Consider the following 16,973-nt stretch of genomic DNA (forward strand, 5'->3'; position numbering starts at 1 on the left):
TTGGACATAGTAATTTAGCATGTGCTATATATTCACAGCAAGTAGTGAAGACTGCCTCCTGGGGCATGCTTGGGTATGGTTTCACTGGAAGAAAAAAGCTTTTCTACTCACTTGTATCAAGAACCATTCAGGATGGAGTCTGTCTGTTCTGGCTGGGAGAGGTGTTCTGATAGCTGTATCTGAGAGAAATGCTGCATTATCATAATCTATGTAGCAACTTTAAGATTATTTTTTTTCTGTCTAAATAAAGAGCCAAAGCCATGTTAGCTCCTAATACATAGAGCCGTTCTTTGTCTAAATGAGCAAGGTCTGAGAAAAATGCTGTCAGCTTAGGTGTTTAAAATGGAAATCATTTACCTCTTTAGGTAAATATTTGGGATAAGAACAAAGAATGCCCTTATGTGGAGGCAAGAAGAAAGTGACTGGAGATTTACTTCAGATGTGGTTCTGGTGGTTCTAGCAGCTGTTGACTGAAAGGTGGAACAGCCAATCATTCATTCAGAGGACAGAAATTAAGTGAGATTATATTCTTAAAATCTATAACTAGCAGAAAGTAATAAAAAACCCGGTAAAATCATATATGTTGCATAAATACAATTCTATTATCAGATGTTTGTAGTGAATTGAAATGGCTGCTCTGAGGTCACAGCAATCAGATTGTTTCCTGGAATTTCTGAAGGCAAGCTGCACATCCTGTAAACAGGAGCTCTTCCCAGATCCATCAGACCGCAATGGCATGTGCGGCCAGGTACTGAGTGCTGTGTCACATCATAAATAAGATCGTTCTGCAGAGGCAGAGACAGCTAGTCTCAAATCACCCAGGACGTTGAAGCAGATATAGAAACCATTGCTGAGAAAATAAAATACAGCTATTTTGTCTTCATCTCACTGTGTTTCATTTATTTATTTATTTATTTGTGTGTGTTCTTTGGTTTTAGGTAATAGAAAGAATATATATATATATCCTCATATCCTCAGTTATAAGAAAGCTGGAAACAGATGGTCTTCCTACTTGCAAATGCAACCTTGGGCATTTGGCACTATGACTCACAACAAGCAGCTGTATTTCTCAGAAGAATTAAAAAAAAAAAGTGAGAGCAAAATTTTGTATAAAACTTACATCTTCAGAAACAGTACATACTGCTTATTTCTGCTCCTACTTGCTTTGCAGGTTGTGATGGTTGGAGGCTGTGTGCAGTGTGCTAAGCTTTTCTGAGCGTTGGAGTTCTGAGGACTGACCTTCAAAGAATTTAGATTTTTTTATTCCCTGTATTGCCTTCATGATGACATTAGGAATTTTGGCTAGGGGTGGGACAAAAATGTTCTGCATTCAGTGACGAAGTTTGTCAGCTTTCTCTGATACAACCTTTATATGACTTATCTACCTGTACTTAGTAAGTTTTAACAGGTGGGGTTTTTTTGTAAACTATTTGTGGTAGTTAATAGGAGATTACAGGGAAGGGTTCAGCTGAAAGTTAGATATCTAAATGAGTGTATTGAGTTTGTATGGCAAGGTTTTGGTAGCAGGAAGGCTGCAGGATTAGCCTCTGAGAAGAGCCCAGCACTGTCCCATGTCAGATCAGAGCCTTTTTCAGAGGCTCTAATGGGGTCCTGCCACTGCCCGAGCTGAGCCATGAGCAACACTGGTTGTGGTCTGCAAGAGCAGATTAAAGAAAGGAAAAAACTTCTGCACAGTGGTAGCTGGGAGAGAAGATTGAGAAACTGTGAGACAAATGGCCTCACAGCCACCAAGGTCAGTGTAGGAGAAGGAAAGGTGTTGCTCCAGGCACAGAGCAGAAGTTCCAAGCAGTCCAGGAGAGGCCCAGGGTGGAGCAGGCTGTCCCCCTGCAGCATAGGCGCACTGTGCAGAGCAGATCTCCATGTGCAGCCATGAAGGAGCCCGAGGGCAGCAGCAGATATGGTCAACCCATGGACAGAACTTTCAGGAGCAGCCAGAGCTGCAGCCCAGGGAGAGGAGTGGAGCCCTGGTGGAGCAGGACAGCTGGGGGAGCTGCAGCCAAAATGAGAGGACTGGACAGGAGGCAGGTGAGTTTCCTGTGAAAAGCAGAAAATGAACCTGGTGTTTTTCCACATTTTACCTCAATCTTCAGGACACAGGAATAAATAACTTTAAGGCCTTACTGAAAGCGATATACCTGATAAAATGCTTACAGCTTGCTTGCACATCCAGTGGCAATGGGTAAACCTTTCCTGATGATTTTCTATTTGTCATTATATTTACACTACTATTAGTTCAGAGGATATCTTCAGAGCCAATCTTGAAAGACTGAAGAGAGACTCTGAGAAGTGTTTGGCTCCAGAGATGCATTCCCAGTGGGATTAGCTGTGCTAACACCAGCAATGTTCCACTTAATCTGGAGCTAGTATTTGTGATCCTTCAAAAGTTTCAATATCACTCCAGGACTGGTACCACAATCTCTATGTTTTTGTAATCTGAAGAAGACAAATTTAATAAACAGTTTTTAGCTACAAAGCCCCAAATATTAGGTTTCTAATGCCTCTTGAATTATGCAGACTTGAGGTAGTTGTGGCACCTGTCCAGAATTACTGGAGAGGTATGGTGGCAAACCATGAACTACAACATTGGGTGTTGCTCCTTAGAGCAGGGCAGTTACCACGTCCCGGGAGTCTTAAGCTGGAAGGAAGAGCATGAGATGAGGTGTACTTCTTAAATCCTAACAGCTCCGCCTTTTAGACAACAGGTGGCCCATAAACTCATAAAGAAATAAGGGGGCTAGTAAAAAAAATAAAAGAAATAGTATGAAGGAAATAAAATGCTAAAGTGCCCAGCTTTAATCCTCACTAAAATATTAATACAGCCCTGAGTCTTTAAAGAAAGTTTCTGTCCCATTTAACCCTGCCTTTTAATGGCCCAGAACCACCACCAAAAGCAGAGCGTGCAATCTTAACCTGTTTGCATTGGAACAATTTCCTGAGCAGTATCAATAACCATCTCTCTGGCTAAATATCTGGAATGAAATCAGAAAAGAGATATTTACCCTGTGCTTGCTATTTAATATTCTCACCATGGTGTTTCCTAAAAAGGGGCAAAATTTCAGTCTAGAGCTAATTGAAAAGATGGCTTATTTTTGCACTGAGAATACAGTAATTTCAGTTGGGTTGGGTCCAGTTTTTGAGAGATTTATGGTAAATTCTACAAAAGGAGAAAAAACATTGAGGCTATTCTTTATTATTCTTCATTAAGTTGTTTGTAACTTGTGAAAAAGAAACATATCCATAAAGAGCTGTATTCTGCAACATTTTACATTTAATTTTCTTTTTACTGCTGAAGAAAAGATGGCATTTTCCTTTCTAAAAGTAGAGAAGACTGACTGCTTAGCTTTAAGAATGCTAGCCTTGAGTTGGAAACACAGCTAGAATTATGAGAAGAATTAAAGTTTCTGCTCCTGAACTAGGAAAATATAAATATTTATTTATGTAAAGACCCTTATATAAAGGAGAATTTCATCATTAGCAGAGACCAGGAAATATCTGACAAACTAGAAAAAAGTCTAAAGCTGCTAACATCTCAAATTGCTCTTCTACACATCACATAAGATGATCTTTGTTTCATTTTTTTATCCAGATTTCACTGTTCTCTACTCATTCTCTGGAAAATATACTGTTATTTTGTGCTTTCTTCATGTTCTAGAACATTGCGTAAGCATCTACTGTACACAAAACGAAGTTTATTTTACAAACGATTGTCTTGATCTCTTCTTCAACATAAGCCAAGAAATATGGATGAACTTTATGTAGCATGTAACAATGGGAATAATTCAGTTACCTGATTGAAAGTTATTACATACACAACTGTGTGTGATTTCCATTAAAGCCAAGCTTCTCAGTATGGTCTCAAACAGGTTTCTTTTGAACTCTGAGTGAACACATAGACTAACCTCCAGCCTGAGAAATTGATTGTTCCAAGACTGGGTGGTCAGAATATCTCCAGTGTATCACAAACTGAATTTGAATGTCTAAATATGCCCTTATGAAGGAAGCTGTGGAGTAAACATGAACGCAGAGCTTCCATCACAAGCTGTAACACTGCCAGTTTTCCAGTCAACACTAATGAACCAGAACTGGGCTTCAAAGCAATGCTTATGTTTTTGTAACCCAGAAGCACTAAAAAGGAGAGACGGAGAGGGATGATGTTTTGACACTAGACGTATAATCAAACAACTTTAGATAATAATTCCAAACAGAGAGCAAACTAAGTACAATTGATTTTTACAACATATATTTGTAATGATTTACTCTTTATTACTAGACTCATTAAGAGCATAACTTTATACTAAAAATAACTGCAAGAAAAGAATTACAGAATGTAGCACTTGTGGAATAAACTATTGTCAGATATCCACTAAACATATTCTGTTACTACAGAAGATTTTGTCTTTGACTATCTCATTCCAATTTTTGTCTTTTAAAACAATGCACAGAAATTGATTGCCTGCTTTGTCTTACGTAAATTGAGTATTTTAACTCCTTTGTTAAAGATTCCATTTATTTTGGTCATAATCCCAAAAGAAACAATTTGCTCAAACTGTTCAGCCAAACACAGTGTCGCTTGGCGAAGCACTGTGATCCTCCATAAAGCTAATTCTCTAGAGATAATTGCTAGCACATATCAGTAGTTCAGCATCTAAAACAACACACTGATTTTGAAAGATGACTTCACAGAATGTGAAACTCATCTTCTGCAGGCTGTAATGTCTGATACGGTGCAGAAATAGGTAAACCTCCTTGGGCTGGAGTGCAGTCTTAAATAAACAAATAAATGAAATGGTTTGCCAAAAAGCAGCATTATCCATCCCGCCACCATTTTAGGACTGATCTCCAGCCAGTATTTAGCACGATTAGATCACATTACAGCAGTTTATGCACTGCAGTTTTGCAAAGCACACTGAACCAAAGGCAAACACCGTATTTCAAGCAGATATTTGCTCTGTTCCTGTTGATGTCTACTGGATGCTGCTGCACCACATGACATCCGCAGAAACACAAGCATCCTGAAATGTTTCCCAAAAGTGTGATTAGAGTCTGTATGGCAGTCATTCGGTATTATGACCTGACCAAAAAAAAAAAAACTAAGATGAGAAATTTTAACGCTGTTTTAAAGCAAAGCGCAACCATTCCACCAGATCGAACCAATCTTCCCTGCTCCAGCATTTTCGTTAAGGTATTAAAAAAGCTAAGAATAAAAATCTATGACCAATTTCAGTCAGCAGCAGAACTCATTTTCCATCCCGGAGCTCTCTCAGTTCCTGCTGTTCTTTATGGCAGCCAGTGATTCCCACAGAGCTGCTGGCAGGCATGGTGCCCTGCAACAGCAATGGTATTGTGCAGAGAGCTTGGAGCCTCTGCAAGCTGCCACCAGAGAAAGGAGACATCTTTTCCCCTCTCACAGTGGGGGGACTTCTCCACTAGGCCCAGCCCAGGCCCTGCTGCGCTCTGGCCCAGCAGCCACGTGCCATGAGCTATCTGCAGCCAGAGGAAGCTGACTGTGGCCGGCCACATGAGATACAGAGCTCTGCTAATCTCAAACCCTGGTTTGGATTGATTGCCTTTCCAGTGTCCGCTCTGGGGATGAAAGCAGCACCGTCTGCCAGCAGTGAGGCGTGAACAGGAAAAGGCTATAAGAAAGGAGGGAAAAGGAAGAGCCCTGCTGCTCTCACCACTCCTGCATCCTCCCCTCCCTCCCCCATTTCCTAACATAAAATACCTGACAGAATAGCAGAGAAGTATTTCACTGATCAGATAAAGGAGAAAGTCTCTTCTCCTTCCCAATCGAGAACAGACTCCCACAGTTTCGCAAAGTATTTCAGTAGCTTTTAAATAAGCTCTTACTTAGGGCTGATAAGCAGTTCACTACACTAGATTCCGATATTTGATCTCTACACAGCAATCTATTCAGTAAAATCCCTTCATTCTTGTTGGAAGAACTGCATAAAATTCATTGGCTTTCTTTGTGTTAGAAGAGAGTAAAATAGAGTTTTGGGTACAATTTTTTGCTAGTTTCTGGTAACATGTAGATACTTGTCTTGCAGCAATGTCTCTTTCCAACCTTTTCCCTTTACTGGGATATCTAGCTGTTTTACAATCTCTATACTGCGTTTCTCATAACAATAATAATATTTGTTCCATAATAAAACTTGTTCCTGTGGCCAAAAAAATCCAGTAAAAAGTAGAGGTTGTTCTAGTTATTCAGCTGTTCCATTACCCAGCCATCAAGATGAAAGTTTCAATATATTTTTGGAAGTACTGAAACAAGATAACTTGGTTACATTTTTAGAAAAGCCTATTTGCTTTTGCATTTTTTTGAACAGTCTATTTGAAATTACAAGAAATCTTTGACAGATCATAGCCAGAATTCTAAAGGTAAACAGTAAAAATCAATCTTTATCTGCAGATATCGAAATAATTGGTTCTTGTACTGAAACACCTCTTTCTGTTGATCTCATACGGGGGAAACAGAGTAAGGAAAACAATTTGGCTAAATTGAGCCATTCAAAGTTCAGCTAAGTCTCTTTAAATCAATGTAAGTGTCCATTTATTTATGGTTTTATATCAAAATCTGACCCTTGTTTCTAATGGCATAAACAAAAAGTGAGTTTTATGAATTTGGAAGTCAAATGATAAGACAGTGGATTTAAACAGGTTTGAACTGCTCTTCAGAGTTAACAGTTCAAAAATGAATATTGCCTAGAAGAAGTATCTAACAGTGAGATAGAAGCCAGTCATTTTATTTTTATAAATATTTGAAATGAAGGAGTGTTATTTAAACAAGAGAGATGAAAAATACAAATACCACCCAGAAACTGAAGCGTAATATTTTGTTGGAACTAAAAGGAGAAACTGATGCTTTTTTTTTTTTTTTTTACCCCAGTAAAAGCAGTTTTTTAAGAACAGATTTCAAGAACGTTCTAAGAGAATACAGTTGAAATCTAAGGAAAGGATCCAGTTTGTTTTTAATCTTATTCTAAAGAAGTTATACTCATTATTCCTACATGTATCTGTGTCTGTGTCAAAAAATGACAACTTAAAACATACAATAAAAAGTGCTCAATTTTTAGAGGTAGATGTGCATGATGTGCTGTCCTGAAAGAAGGTCCTGTAGTTAATACACAACTGAGCTTCCTGAAATATAAACAGGAATTCAGGAGAGACTACTCATCGCCTAGGAATTTACTCTGTAATCTTTAGCAAATCTCTTAATCTTTCTATGCCTCCATTCCCCATATGTAAAATAGGGTAATACTGTCTGTAAAGATAAAAGTTGTCATATGTGTCCTCTTTTTTAAAACTAAATGTCTAGAAAAGCCTCTAGTAAAAATGTTAAAACCACTTCTGTCAAATATTAATGAAAACATCTATTTTGCCATCCAGAAGAAAATTGCTAAAAATACTCTTGTTCAATGTCAAACCTATTAAATAGTTTTGTTCTTCATAATAAGTGATTGTGCTCAATCCAAAGCTTTACTTTTATTAAAATCAGCCTTATAAATACACTAGCAATCTATAAAAGTTGAGTTGGTTTCTTCCTATATTATACTGGTAGACATAATTAGAACCACAGACATAAAGCTCAAATTAAGGCAAGACTATGGCTAAGACCACTTTTCAGGTAACTGCTGAACAAATTATAAGGATTTGTATTTCACTGAAACACATTCAGTACATACCACAAATATACATATATGTACATGGGCTGCTCTGAAAATAATGCCTCCTATTTTATGATGTCAGCCCATGATGTCAGAGGCAGATGTTGGTCGTATGGCAGCAGAAGTTGAATCTTACCACACATATTCTGTTACATTTCACTGCCATGCAACAGATGGCAGCAGAGGGGCAGTCTGACAAAATGGCATTCTACACAGAAGTGCATACGAAGTGTCATTGAATTCCTCCATGAATTCCACCAGTGTGTCACTGAATTCCTCCACGTGGAAAAAATGGCACCCACTGACATTCATGGACACTTGCTGAATGTTTATGGAGAACAAACAGCAGATGAAAATACAGGGAGGTGTTGGTGGTACATTTCAGCAGTGGTGACAGCAGGTCACCTCTGTTGGTGCAGGTTTTTATGAGCATGGCATGCAGGTTCTTATTCATTGCTGGTGAAAATGCATAGCTAACAGTGGTGACTATGTAGAAAAACAGTGCTTTGTAGTCGAAAATTTGCTCTATCTAATCATGTTATTGTGCTCTTTATGTCTGTTATCATTTCCATGGAAATCAATAGGTCACTCTGAAAGTAACGCATCTTATGTAACTTAGATGAAGATAGAAGTCCCATGGCAAACTCAGTGGCTACACAACCCCTTATGTCCTTTTGACTTTGATCTTTTCCACAGATTAAGATATATTTAAGCAAATCACATTAGTAATTTCCACTTTGGTATTAAACAAGACAATGGAAAAAAAACTGGAAGACCTCAAAAGCGGTATACTTGCTAACAGACAACAAGCCAGCCTGACAGTGTAGTGAAAATCCGTCACACACTGATATGAGTTTGGATTCCAACCTGCAGCCTGAGCTGTTGAATCACCAAGACTGGAAAACTGGCAAAGACATAACGCTGCCCTCCTAAAAAGGGTGTGGGGTACTGTGAAAGAACTCTTGGCATCATTCTCAGGGGAATATCTTGGCTCATGCATGGACTGGCTTCAACAAGTTCAGAAGGAAGCTTTGCTCAAGACTTCTACAGGGGAACATATTTTACAACAGGGGGCCTTTGATGAGACTCTGGGAAGGAGTTTAGAAGACGCCTGAGAGAGAAATTAAAGTATCTTCATTTTCTCAATTTATGATATTAGATCTGATATACTCTAAGCTGTGAGCTCACAAAAGTTATTTAAGATTAAAAGAGAGCTTTTATAATTCTGAAATTAACATTACAACACTCAAGTGAAGAATTACATTATTTATTATATATTACATGCATTTTAGACACTGATTCATAATCATTTCTTTGCACAAGTTGTCATTCTTAATGTACAAGTAATAACCATTGTTGCAGTGAAAGTCAGCAGCATGCACTACACACACTTCTGTGTGACGTTACTGTTTTCAGTTAGAAAATTCTATTAAGATTTCTAAATGAATATTGTACATACAGTTTAATTTTGGTTTTATGCAGACATTGCATAGTTGATCATTAGCTTCTCATGAGAGGCTGGAAACGCGGTATCAGTATTGTTGAAGCAGATCAGGTAACAGTAGCAAACAAGAAGATTTGAAGAAGTGGCATAACCTTCAGGGTTGAAAGGTCAGCAAGAACAGCCTAGGAAAAAAACCCAAAAGGCTTGTTAAACTTGACATTTGAATCACATTTCTTTAAAGCAGCTAAAGAAGTCAGAAAAAGATTCAATATTGACTCATTACAACAGTTTCAGATCTGACTAGAAACCAATTACACTGGTTTACTTCAGTGTGCCAAAAACTTCTCTTGCCTTATTTTTCATCCTAACACTTCAAAGAAAAAGTATATGATTACTTATATAAAATGAAGTAACTTTATTTTAGCCTTTAGTCTTACTTGAAGTATATAGGGCATCAAGCGGTCTAACATTTCAACTTGCTTCTAAAAATAATTGGGAATTAAGAATCCTCATCCTGTGGCTTGGCTAGTACTTGTGAAGCAAGTCCAATGTAATGACTCAAAGAGTCAATGTCTTCTGAAGAAGTATGTTTAAAAAAACAAAACAAAAAAAAAATCAAAACAATCACAATCTCTCAAAGTTAAACAAAAAATATGTATTAAAGATTTTTGGAAAAAAGTCTATTTTAACAAACTAGTACAGATAAGCAATAATAAACTCCATCTTAATGAGTGGGTTGTTTTTTTTTCCATTTCCTATCTGTACAATGATACTACTGGCAATGAATTTTCAGATTCAATATTAAGAAAATTAACTTCATTAAATCTTTGTAATATTAAAAAGTACAGAAGCAGCTACAGTAAAATATACTGAGAAAAAAAGCACAAATCTCCACAACAGTTTTAAAAACAATATATCCCACTAACATATTTCGAGAATAAAATAAAAAAAAAAGTGCTAATTACACAACATAAGTTTGATAACTCTGCATTTTTGTAACAAATATACTTCTACTTCCATTTACTCCAGAGAAGTATTCTGTACTGCATGTTCAAAATTTACCTAGTTTTTATCTAAGATAAGAATTTATTCAGAAACATTTGCACTATGTACCACGTGCCATGTGAGGCTTAGGTTACTGTGGCTGGCAAAGCATCAGAAACTATTTCAATCTCCTCAAAGTGAAACTTATCCTTACTTCAGCTGCAGCCAATGATGTCACCTCCATCAGGTTGACTGCTCGGAAAGCAAATACAGCAGCTGCCAGGACTGGAAGGAAAAAAAAAGCCAACAAACCAATATTTAAGTTGATGACCTATTAATTGGTGGTTAGGATTAATCTATTAATCTTGATCTAAAATATCAGTCTTCTCTCCCCAGAATAATTAGTTTGATTTTGAATAATAATATACAGTCAATGTCTGAGTTTCTTTAGCTCTTCACTAAAACTGATAGGACAACAAACATCCTTTCAGAAAAGTTTGAGTAAAAATGCTTGTGTTTAAGATGAGTCATTTTTAATTGCAAGGAACAAGGTGATTTTATTTCTAAGCCAATAGTTTGGATTTATTTAAATGACAACAATTCTAATTGTGAATACTATATAATTTGAAAAAATGTTAATTCATTTTGTAATCTCTTATATAGGTATACATATCTATATAGCTGTCTCTTACAAATGGAACTAAAACTTCTCTTTTATTCACATTCTTTGTATTTAAATTGTGATCCAACTGAAGATACATAAAACTTCCTTAGAAGCCTCTACATTGCACAAATCTTAGAACAGAGTTTCCTTTATAAAGTAGAGAACTGTCAAAGTCTCATAAAAGACAAGGTTTTAAAAAAGAATTACAGCAAATCAGGACAACTCTCAGTTGCGCTAAGTACTGAAAACGTACTTCCCATAAGATTAATGCTGTATTTTGTGAAAGGTGATGAATTCAAATCTTAATCATTGCCACATCAAATGTTGCCACTGAAGGTAGGAGAACATCTTATGCTCTGTTCAGAGCACTACTTTTGGATTGCTATCACAGAAAACAATTATAAAAAAGAAATATATTAAAAAATCACTTCATGTTTTTGTTAGAGGTGTGGTATTTATACTATTTCTAAAAGGTATTCTCTTTGACTTGCATATAATCTGCTTTCAGCATTCAAAGAACTACTAAGATTTCTTGTCACAGAACAGACTGAGCTAACAAGCATTTGCCTTACATCTACGTGGACTTACCATATTTTGTAAAAATAATTCCCTTACCAGCAAGAATTTCTAGGGAGTTGTACCCTAGGATTCTGTCCCACAGGAGCAAGAGCTGATCTGTAGCTAAATAACCAGAAAATGCTCGTACCATCCATTTAAATGAAATTCGTAGTCTGCAAACAAGCAATAAACAGTAGTAGTTAGATTTTGCTCACTCCCATGATTAGACAAATCCTCTATCACTGAAATATTCTGACCAAACAATTAAATTAGAATGATCTCAGCTTTTATTACCTCAAATGTTTCATCAGTTTCTGCTACTATTATGAATATTGATTATAACAGTAAGATTTTCACATTCCGTTGCACTTGGTGCCATGAATATACTACAGAGAATGACAACCACCTGCTCTCTCCTCTTCCTTCAATAGTTTCTGCCCTAATGAGCATATCACAATGTAAATAAAAATATTCTACTCTTCCCTTAGTTCAATCAGATCTGATGTGAATTATTGAAACTTAACCTAATAACACCTATCATTTCTCATATAAACACAAAGAGCAATTACCCTTTCTTTTTCATAGAACATACTGAAGGAAATGCACAATGTACGCATACACGTTAGACAAAGGACTCCAAATTACTTTCAAGGAAAATTGGGACATTCGTGCCTGCAGTTTTTATAATTTTTAATAATTTTTCATGGCTTTTAAATTAAAATACAAAAGGACAAGCAGCAAGTTAATGACAACCCGTAACATTTATATCAAGTTAGTAAGATATACTTACGGCTGAGCCCCAATTTCTCGAAGGTGATAAAAGAGTTGAGGCAGATGAGTTTGTAGAAGAGTCTCAAACAGCAAACACAATGACACAATGCCCTAATGAAACAAGATCATATCCTGAATACTAACACTCATGCTGTCAAATCTGAAAAAACAGTACGGGCACATAAGTATGCATGAATTTTTAATTCAAGAAATAAAACACTATTAATGATAGAATATACAGTTCAGGTAAGCAGGGCATGAGCAACTCTAATGTCTTTGGTCACTAAAGCTAAAATTTTATGTATATATTAGCAATGTTGTATGTTCTGATAACCCCTTTCAGCTCTCAGCTGTGTGCCAGGATCTACTTTGAATGCCTACTTTCCACTTTTATGATAATCATGCTAAAAAAAAAATGGAGGATGTGAGAAACAGTCTCTCTGATAACAGAAACAAACAGCAATGGGGATAGGTACAAATAAGTTTAATAAAAACACATTTTTAAATTTAAGAAATTACCATAAAAGGTAATAGATACTTGTCTAACCAGTTTCCCCACTATTAATGTCTGAAAGTACGATGGCCAGCCTCGAAACAGTATATTAAATACAAGGAAAGGATTTTCTTTTAACCAGGAAATGCTTTGAAAAATAACTATTCAGCCTTTTGTGAGGTAGAAGAGAAAAACATCTACTATGTTCCACTCTTAAAAAATAGAAGATAAGCAAAAACTTCTACCGTTGTCTTACAGTTAAAACAGCTGGCTGTGAATGTAATCACGTTATTTAAATTGTATCTCCAGTATCTAATAATGACAAAAAGCACATGCTTTCACTCAAAGATGGTTGTGTTAAAGAAAGAGACATTAACATGATTTCACTGAAAAGATATCTGTGTATCTTTGACTATCTTATAGCCCATCTATGCTAGAAAGCACTTAAGTGAGCAATTGCATGTCATCAATTAAAACAGGACAGAATATGTATTTACATAACAGCTTGAATTAAGAAGCCTATTAAGCAAAATGCATGATTTCATAAAGTGCATTATGTTCTTCAGTGAAGATTGAAATTGAGATAGAAAACAATATCCAACGTCCTTCCCAAGCTTGCCTGAAATATTTTACTACATTATAAGGATATATGTCAATCACAGAGAAAAATTATGCCAGTGTATAATATTGTTCTATAGAGAGTATTAAGTGATTGGATTTTAATTCCTAATGAACTTACAGAGGGATGAGAAGAGATAGAATGGAGTCTGAAGAAAAAACGCACATACATCTCACGGAATATCTGATACAATTTGGAAGGTTCGTGGTACAGAAAACAAAGTGGAGCAACTGAAAGGATAGAAGAATTATAATTGACACTATGCTGTAAACTGTGAAAAGAATTCAATGGTTAGAGGCAAGAAATATGGTGAAAACCATATAATATATATCAGCACAATTTACCAAACTTATGCTATAGAAACTATTCAAAGATTGTTAAAATAATCTACCATTTGAAGTACAAAGTTAAGCAAGGGAATACAATACATTCTAGCATATAGTTTTTAATATTTCAAGAATCTAAACTACTTAGAACCTGCATGTGTGAATTCATTCTCTTACATATATAAATCAGAGAAGATGGCTTACTAGAAAATAATGGTGCTTGTGTATGCAAGGTGGCAGCACTAAGGCAAGGTGAGATGTTCAAAGAAATATGTATTTACATTGGATTGAGAAAAGCAGAGGGTTTTACTAGTGTGTATGTGTAAGGATTGAAGACAGAGGTGAAAGAGTTGGCAAAGTGCTTTTGTACATAAAGGCCAGGAGGATATGAGAACAGTGCCTGACAGGTGGCACTGTACGAGAGTATGTGCGCAAACATGCAAAAGTATACGACATTTACATCAGGTCCCAGGTAGTTCCACCTAGAGCAGCTGCTTGGTCCCAGCTGCTGCACACACAGCTTGGACTCATACTATCGTGTTTCTGCTGCCTGCCTTTTTAGTCTCTCTCCTTCTCACAGCCTGTCTATTTTGTGCCCTTTCCAAGTAAAAGGGGAAAGGAGGGAGGGAAGAGGCTCCCACCCAGTTTCATAACACTGTTCGAAAGGGCAGAGTCAAATCCAAACATTTTGAAAAGCAGTTTTTCATGGAAGAAATTGAAAGCCTCCTAGTGAACGCTCAAGGAGGGGTATATAACCAAGCTGCTTCTTACTTCAGAAGATATTCCTCATTCAGGTCCAAATTCCTATTTCATACTTAAATTGCCTTTTATCTCTGATAGGTAAAGGAGTGGGATCATTAGATTTTATTAGTAGCTAAATATGGCATTTTAAGGATAGTTTGGATAGTCTTCTCTGCTTGCCCAAATACCATTGTTATATCATCCCGCACCGCACCGTCCCCCCTCAAAAACAAACAAACCAACCAACACCACCACCACCACCACCACCACCTCTGGAAACCCGTAACACATACTCTCGTAGTGTCTGAGCACCTCTCTGCAGTACATCTGCTATGTAACATGCCTTGATGCCTTGTTACATCTGAGAACTGGGGGATTTTTCTGTTGTCTTCCTGGGAAATCTTGCTGATAATCAAGCTGTCCTCTGTGCAGGGCAGCAGCAACTTATCACTTAACATCCTTTAACTCCTATTCGAAGACAAATACAGCAGCAGGCCTTTCACATAATTCATGTTTTTAAGACTGACAGATAAATTGGTCTACCTAGAAGATATGAAGCATGAGCAAAGGAGAACTCTGCAAATGAACTTTCTCCCTCTATTCATATACATTAAGATGCTACTTTTGACTTGGAGGCCAACAGCTCAGTGATTAGCTCTCAAACAGCATATGATATAAAATTGTAATGTGAGGAAGTAGAAGCAGCTTGGAAGAATCACATGCAAGAGCTTTTATATACACAAAAATAGAATATATAGAGGAATATACTTACAGAAAAGTACATACAGCCTTAAACTACGATATAATAAAAAGAAATCCCTGACTGTTAAGAATCACACTTACCATACATAGAAAAGCCATGAAATGGGATGACACCTAAAAAACAAAATTTCTTTTACTATTCTTCTTCTAAATTGTTTTTTTTATGCTATAAAGGTATTTTCCCCCCATTTCTAAATTGTATTCTGCCCACTACAGAAATAAGATATAGCTTTGTTATAGCACCCGCAGTCTTAGATCTCTAGCTTGTATCTAAGTATTAGGTAATAATACTTAGATAATAGATAAATTAGATAATTTACTTCACTACCACCAACGGTGTGCCGTAACACATGCTATAGTTCCTAGAAAACCATGTAAAGCTGTTTCCATGAAGTTACTAAGCATAAGCTCTGATGAAATCAGAACCTAATTTCAGTTAAATGACAGTCAGTAAATGTCATGCAGCGACAAGGAGGGAGCTGGAAAAAAAAAAAAAAAAAAAGGCCAAGACTTCCAGTAACTTATATAGTACTCAGACATAACAGTTAGAGGACTTGGCAGTTGTATGACAGTTCTCTCCTCCTTTGCAACTGATCTCAGCTCCCATTCATTAATTTTCCATAGGACCAATGAGAAGGAACTTTTTTGACAAGAGGTCATAAGGACCTTCATGGCTATAAAGCTGCAAAGAAATGTGGAGGCAAAAATGGAAGAAAGGGGAGCACAAACAAACGTGCTATCACTGACACCACTGGGACAGAGAAGGCACAGAAGGTAAGGTCAGAGATAAGGATACAAGATTGATGTGAGGCCTTGAAAGCAATAGCACTGAGCTTGAATTTTAAATGGCACGAAAATAGGGTAAGGTTTCAACACATCAGGACTGAAATGATCAAAATAAGAGCTGAAAAATAAATTAACAACTGATGTTACAACTGCAATGATATCGATTTAAAGTTGTATAGATTTGTTTGATCTGAATTTCTAAAATGAACACTACTTTTGAAAGGAAAAGAGACTTTCAAACATGGTGTACAGAGCATTGAAAAGCTGGGGACCAGGATGTATCTTTCAGATCCTCTAAGTGGAAGATCCTCTGTCACTGGAGTACAAGCTACTGCACCAGAAGTTGCTTTCCCTCTTTCCCTCTAATAGTGACAAACTTCATGTCACTATTAACAACAGGCTGAATGTGCTTCTGCATTAGCTTCAATCCAACTTAATCCTTTAAATTAATGAATTTGGCAGAATAACAGTAAAACACACTTTGAAATAGAAAAAGAGGTTAACACGTATTTGAGGAAAAACATATCCTGTGCCTTTCCAATCTACCGCTAGAGGAGGCAATAGTATCATTCTTACCGTTTGGTGGATAGAAAACAGCATACTCTTCTATTCCAAGTTTTCCTGTGAATCATCAAACAACAATTAAAATGCAATACAACTGTTAAAAGGTGTAAAGATATAAGTTAAAAAATAGATTTAAGTGACAATTACAAATATTGTAACTACAAATGTTATTGATCGTTTGATATTGTCCAAAAGCATGTAAGCAATGCAATAGGACAAATACACTCTCAAAGGTAAAACAAAAATGCAGCACCAATAGGGCAGAATGATAAACAAGGGAAAAAACGAATAAGAATTTTGATTGGGGTGTAATATTAAGGACCTCTAAAGGTGCTTGCTGCAGTCCTTGAAGACTGTGAAGTTAGAGGGAAAAGTCTGTTGCTGTGGTAAGCTGACTTGGGGACAGGAAAGTCACTTAAGAAGGCAGAAGAACACCAGATAAAAAAAATATTTAGGACTTCATTAAGTCTTCAATAGAGAGGAAGATGCATGGTACATCTGTGATAAATCAAAACAAAAACAAAAAAAAAAAAGTGATTTATTGGATACAAAAGACTAATTAAGTCAAGACAA

At 36.6% G+C, this 16,973-nt stretch overlaps 1 protein-coding gene across 4 annotated transcripts in view; it reads right to left on the reverse strand.

Moving 5' to 3' along the window:
- Positions 1–8,939: 8,939 nt before the first annotated feature.
- The window catches only part of TBC1D19 (TBC1 domain family member 19), a 45,293-nt gene continuing 37,259 nt past the window's right edge, over positions 8,940–16,973 (reverse strand). For 2 of the 4 annotated variants that reach the window (XM_085223350.1, XM_085223352.1), the window contains exons 15-21: positions 16,413–16,457; positions 15,132–15,164; positions 13,342–13,451; positions 12,129–12,220; positions 11,369–11,511; positions 10,331–10,401; positions 8,940–9,314 (exon numbers count right to left, since the gene is read on the reverse strand). In XM_085223350.1, coding sequence (XP_085079476.1) covers positions 9,240–9,314; positions 10,331–10,401; positions 11,369–11,511; positions 12,129–12,220; positions 13,342–13,451; positions 15,132–15,164; positions 16,413–16,457 — 569 coding nt within the window. In that variant the 3' untranslated portion in view covers positions 8,940–9,239. The remainder of the gene's footprint in view (positions 9,315–10,330; positions 10,402–11,368; positions 11,512–12,128; positions 12,221–13,341; positions 13,452–15,131; positions 15,165–16,412; positions 16,458–16,973) is intronic. The other 2 variants (XM_085223351.1, XM_010710318.3) reach the window with 1 other exon arrangement.

Source organism: Meleagris gallopavo, chromosome 4, assembly GCF_905368555.1.
Source record: "Meleagris gallopavo chromosome 4, MGAL_WU_HG_1.1, whole genome shotgun sequence".
Lineage (NCBI taxonomy): Eukaryota > Metazoa > Chordata > Aves > Galliformes > Phasianidae > Meleagris > Meleagris gallopavo.